This window comes from Momordica charantia (assembly GCF_013281855.1).
Source record: "Momordica charantia cultivar OHB3-1 chromosome 10 unlocalized genomic scaffold, Mcharantia_2.0 BLBB01000010.1, whole genome shotgun sequence".
In the NCBI taxonomy this organism is placed as follows: domain Eukaryota; kingdom Viridiplantae; phylum Streptophyta; class Magnoliopsida; order Cucurbitales; family Cucurbitaceae; genus Momordica; species Momordica charantia.
This window is the reverse complement of record NW_028275158.1, coordinates 21,506,782-21,512,781: the sequence shown is the minus strand read 5'-3', so window position 1 is coordinate 21,512,781 and position 6,000 is coordinate 21,506,782. Positions and strand designations below refer to the sequence as shown.

Genomic DNA, 6,000 nt, shown 5'->3' with positions numbered 1-6,000 from the left:
CGTGATATTTTTCTCCCATGATGGTGCAAACCTACAGCTCTGATACTACTTGTTGGGAAATTGAAGACCCTGAATAATTTCCCCTTCCACATAAATATCCAAACACAACCAAAATATATGAAAATAAGAAGAAAACTGTAAAAGCACAAGAATAACGACAGAGCAAATTATACTGGTTCACTACTAAGGGCTACGTCCAATCTTCCACTAAGATATGGGGTGACTTTATTGCAATGAGTATAATAAACAATTTTTATGGGGTTTTTTTTTTTTCCAAAGAGTAACAACTCCACTAAGAAATGTTAGATTCTTCTGTATCAAATAATTTAATTAATCTTTGTAAAGTTGGATTTTCTTTATAAAACATGACAATGCATGTGGTTTTTGTTTTTGAACTATGATGCATGCTTATCAGGTTTTATTTACATAAATAAAATAAAATAAAATATTCATCAAGTCAATATTTCAATAGATATTTGTATAAATTAAAGTGCATTCCACTAGAGATTATAAAATATTCTATATAAATATAGATAATATATGGAAGAAAATCACTAATAAGATGAATAATTTATTTAAAAAAACGTAAAACACACTTTTTACCCATTGAAAAATTTTTTGTTAAAAAAATTGAAATACATATATTTTTTAATTTTTATACTCTCCGTTTTATTGTTATTATTTTCTATATATATATATATCTCGACATAACTATTTTTTCTTGACATTTCATAAAATTTAGGCTTGAATAACGACAAGTGGCGACATTAATATTTTAAGACTCTGTAGTGGTTTCTAATTTTATTAAGAAATCTAGATAGTTAATTTATTTATTAAAAAATAAATAGTTATATTTTTATTTATTAATGAAGAGATAACGAGAAACAAAAATGTTAGGATTCATTTGATAAGCCGGTAACATTCACCTTTTTGGTTTCTATTTTCTCTTTTAATACAAAATTTTAATTTATGTTAGAACAAGTTTAAAAAAAAAAACTCATTTTTATGGTCTCTAAAATCTCTATTCAATTTTGAGATGGTTTTTAAAAACTGAAAAATAAGAAACATAAATACTTTGTAAAAAGTTTATATTTCTTAATAAAATTTGAAACTAAAAATAAAAAACGAAAACATTATTAGACGAACCGTTGGCAAGCAAGTCCTTAATCTTTGATTTCTATAGATTAACTTCAAATTCTTACGTTTCAAGATGGTTTATAATTCAATCCTCTTTTCTTTTTTTCCTTCACTTTCCTGGGAAAATCTCCTCAATTTTATTTTTCCGGGAAAATTGTCCAGATCAAAGAGGTTCAAGAATCAGACATCCAAAATCTTCCCCAGCATCTAAAATATGACACTATAATTGTTTTCTTCATATTCACATCTATAAGTTTCTTGATCTATATATATATACTTCAATTCTTGTATGGACAGTTGAAAATTGGCTCTGCCAAGATATAATTTACAAATTTTGGTTGGTCTCTATATCAACTTTTTTTTTTTTTTTTCACAAACTATCTGAGCTTTTTCCTTCCATCTTAAGCTGCTGGATTCTGTGGCGCAATCGTCTCCGGTGGTCGTGGATCTTCCAAAGTCCGTGCCCCAGTATCACGGCCGAGTATATACCATGCGTGATGATCGGTGCGAGAATGTTATCAGTCTGAAAACCGTCATGACAAGAAAAAAAGACGGAACTGTTAATGTCAAAAATTTAATGGTAGTCAGTAAAAAGTGAAAGTTGATCAATAAGCACCTAAATATTATTTCAGTTGCACGTCTTACCTGGATCCACTCGAAACCGAGGTAGAGAGCAAGGAGTCCTTCGAGGAGGGGAGAGTATATCTTCTTCATTTGTCTTCTCTCGTACCACGCTGCAAATGTTTGTTTACAAATAAAAGAGATGAGGAAAAGAGTACTGAAGGTGCCTAGCTGCTCGAATAGCTAGGATTTCCCAACATGTTATTCGTTTGATGAGCAATAAAAGGGAATATCGAAATTTCACATGACTAAGTAACAGAAAGAAAAGCAACGACAAAAGTTAGAGTCAACGAGAGTATTTCTCACTTCTCTCTCATTCAAAACCATGAGCTTGAGATTTTAATCTCGCACGGCTCCTAAGCTAAGTGATAAAAAAGAACTCATCTTCTTTCCATTTCTTTATTACCTTCCTCGTATATGTATAAGACTGAATCCATTTGATTTAATAGTTCCATAAACTCCGATTAGACTACTAAGAACTGTAAGAACTTCATAGTTTCGACTCAACATCAGAAATGAAAATAGATGTAAACACTAGAGAAATTTCTGTCATATAAAGGATCCAACAAACAGATCTATACATTAGACAGAGAACTACATCTATTCATATTCAGATATGAATTTCAACATTGCTTTATGAGGACGCAAATACAGTAAAAATGAGGCCTAGAATCGAACCTGCGAAAAGCTTTTTGAGATCTTCACGACCAGACCGAGATTGCAAAACCGGAGCAACTACATAAGTGGGATCTAGAGGAAGGAAAGACAAGGCATTCATTAAGATGAAAACAGTCAACCAAACCGAAAACCGAACATCGTTTAAGCGATTTAATAGAATATCAACCTTTCGGCGATGCAGCAACATAGTAGAGGGAACCCGTGAGAGCAGCTGTGATAACCGCTGCAAATGCCTGTGCAAATGGCACAAATGGAGGCAGCACGCCGGTCTAGAGAACGGTATCAAAGTTAGTCATACAAGTAAAGCGATATGTTCATCGATAAGAGGGAAAAAAAAATTGCACACCAGAGATGCCATTCCTTGAACATCTGCGGCGATATCAGTACTCCTTAAGAATATATCAGCCAGTGCTCCCTACAAAGTTTGAGAGAGAGCGAAAAGAATTCTCGTTAATATGAAGAACAAACAAAAACTTTCTGCAGCATTTCTAACCACAGTAATTTCTCAATGTTTTGTCAGGTTCAAACCAAGATGACAAAATATCTACATATCAATAGAACAAACCTGAACGGCTGCACGGTAAAAGAGCTCCTCCCCGACTGAGCTTGCGGCAACGATAAGAATGAACTGCAAAATTTGGAACACAAAGTAAGCTAAAGGCTTTCTCCTCACTTCTTGTGCAGAAACAGAATGTGCAAACTCCAAACTAACCGCTTCTTTTTATCAGATATTCATCAGATAACTAGGAGTTCATTAAAAAAGGCTAACAAGTGGGAGAGATTCAACAATCAACCTGCCATGGAGACATTCCGTAAAAGAAGCTCCGAAGCTCCTCGTCTTCGACATCTCGGATCGCTCGAGCATGGGGTGACAACTTCACAACTTCGTCCTGCGACAATCCCCAAGTTCCACATATCATCAGGGAACTATTGAAAATTAGAGGCTTAACCATTTGAAATGGTGCATCAGAACACAAAAATCCAGAGCTTCTTGTCAGTTCTTGGAAAATACTTTTCAAATCTTATCCAAATTAGAATACAAGGCAAAAAAAACTGCTTGCGTACAAACATGTCCTAAAAATAAAAAACAGAATCATTGCCAAACATGCCCTACATCGTTCCTTTCCTTTTCATCTCAAAATCAAAGCTAATCCAGAATAACTTTAGGGAAAAATGAAAACCCTTGTCATTAATCAAAAAAAGACTCAAAATTCTACAAAGATTAGGTGTTTTTCCTCAAAATCACTTATGAACATCATCTTCAAAATCCAATTAAGCTAAAGGGTATATATGTAGTTCTAATTTTTTGCTTACATCAAGAATGAAGAGGAGGGCCATAATTGGAGGGACAGCATATCCAAGTCCTTCCAAAATAGCATCCAAAGATGGCTGAAACCCTCCCATCCAATCAATCCCAGATATTGAGCATATAAATCTCCCAGCCAGAGCCATTGCTCCATAGATTCCTACAAGAAAGAAGAAGAAAAAAAACTCAAACAACTTTAATTACCCATTAAAAAGAAAGGAAAAAAGGAAACAACCCAGAAAGTTAAATCCCAAAAGGAGCCTGTTTGGCTGTTTCTGAATTACCAACACCATAGCTGAGCCTCACAACAGCACCAATCTTTTCCCAAACAGGGAACTCTGTTTCTCCGAAACTCCTATCCAGTGTGGTCACCTCCATGGCCGGCCCCGTGAACCCCCCACGTGGCTGCCCCTCCTCCAGCCTCTCACTCCTCCGCTCCACCGAAGCCCTAACGCCGGACGGCGCCGGGAACCTCCCGCCGGCGAAGGTGGGGGCCCGCTTCCTCGCCGGAAAATGGGAAATCTTGGAGCAGAATCCGAGTCTAGCAGCAAACGACATCGCTGAAGTGTTTGAAGATAGAGAAATAAAACGGAAGCTCCATTGATTTCTTTGGTTCTTCTTCTGTAAAACGGGTCGCGAATCGGGTTTTTAAAGTGGGATTTCGGGCTTTTCGCGAGTCCGAAACAAGGAAGACCTCGTCTTCTCCATTGAAGCCATAAGCGGAGAGAATCTGAATTCTGTTGACTGGACGAATACAGAAAGGGGGTTTAACGAGAGAGAACAATTGCGGGGATTACTTTCTAGCCGTCCGATTAACGCGGTGGCAAATCGGACGGCGGCGAGATTGAGATGTGGGGGCCACCCGAGAAAGTGATTTTTGAGAAAGCACAGGATTTTTATGGCGAGTCCTGGGGTGAGGATGTCGGAGGGATATCCCGCGGGCAAATGAAATTTCGCCACGTGGAGATAATGTTGTCCCTCAATATGATGTGGAATTTTCAGTACCCTCCCGTGTTTTTTATCTCTTCTGAGTCAATTTTTTTCCCTCTATGATAAATCAATATTATCATCACCGTTTAAATTTCATTTCTCCAAACTTTCAAGTTGTCGTTGGAGTTTTAAGATATACAAACAAAGTCACGTATTGGTTGAGAAAGAAAATGATACATGGTATATAGATGTTTTTTGTGAAATCAAAAGCAAAACTATGAGAGTTTATGCCTAAAACGGACAATATAAAGAGTATTTGGGGTACCGTTGTCTTTTAACAATTGTCTATAATAAATCAATTTCCTATCATCAAATAGATTAGTTTGGTTTTTATTTTTAACTAATTATAGATTACATGACTTTAATGTGTATATTAATTACTTGCTAACATGAGATTATTGAAACCACGTTAGGTTAGTTAAAGTGAATATTGAGTGAGTAGATATTATCCACCAAAATAATAACCATAACGGCATGGATGTTTTAAGTTCAAAAACCATAAAGTAAACCTTTTGAAAATTTGGGGTCTGACGTAAAAATAGATATTAACTAAAATTGAATAAACATCAAAGTTAAGCTATGATTAAGGCATTTCATGGGTGATTTGATCAATATTTAAGGTTAATTTTTTTTTACTCAATTAGATACATGAAATTCAAAAGTTTCCCTTTCTAGATGTTTCTTTATAGATGTTTCTTTATATTAAGGATCTATGAAAAGAGCAAAAGTAAGTGAATAAATAAAGCGGAAGAAAAGTACATCACAAAAAAACTAATTAAATGCTTCTCACTTTCAAAATTTCTTATATAGTTAAAAATATTTTTCACCACATTCTTTAAAATTTCGCTTTGGTCTTCAATAAACATTTTAAAATATGTCAAACAAGCTCTAAATATTTTTTAATTGCAACTAAATATGAAATTGAACAAAAATAAAAGGAAAATAGACATTTTAAAAATTAAATTGATAAAATAGAATAAATAAAAATTTAAGAATTATAATTAACAAGGCTTAATGGCGAAAATAATTAAAAGGTTGATAAAATTAATATCATCTCTTCGATTGTATTACAATTAATTCAACCATACTTAGGACAATTAATGGAGAAGATTGTGTTGGGAAAAATGGTGTATCCAATATTTTCAAATCAATAAATGACAAATGTCAATAAGTGAATGGGTTTGGAATATTTATTTGGATGACATAGTCGATGATGTGGTCATCATGGGAGAATGCTTTGACATTTAAAACTCACTTTCCATTCACAT

The 6,000-nt window shown here is 34.4% G+C and overlaps 1 protein-coding gene across 3 annotated transcripts; it reads right to left on the bottom strand.

Annotated features, from left to right (window-relative positions):
- Positions 1–1,352: 1,352 nt before the first annotated feature.
- LOC111014816 (CAAX protease self-immunity protein) lies at positions 1,353–4,499 on the bottom strand. Of its 3 annotated transcripts, none has more exons than XM_088117951.1 (9): positions 4,027–4,499; positions 3,751–3,902; positions 3,231–3,326; positions 3,002–3,064; positions 2,783–2,851; positions 2,603–2,705; positions 2,437–2,508; positions 1,754–1,871; positions 1,353–1,660 (listed from the first exon to the last, which is right to left on the bottom strand). In XM_088117951.1, exons 1-9 carry the CDS (start codon positions 4,298–4,300, stop codon positions 1,609–1,611), a joined length of 999 nt encoding a protein of 332 aa, XP_087974077.1. In that variant the 5' UTR covers positions 4,301–4,499; the 3' UTR covers positions 1,353–1,608. The 3 variants fall into 3 exon arrangements, with proteins under 3 accessions (XP_087974077.1, XP_022145336.2, XP_087974078.1); XM_022289644.2 differs by having other exon boundaries at positions 1,783–1,871; positions 4,027–4,498; XM_088117952.1 differs by having other exon boundaries at positions 1,525–1,694; positions 1,783–1,871.
- Positions 4,500–6,000: the final 1,501 nt, after the last annotated feature.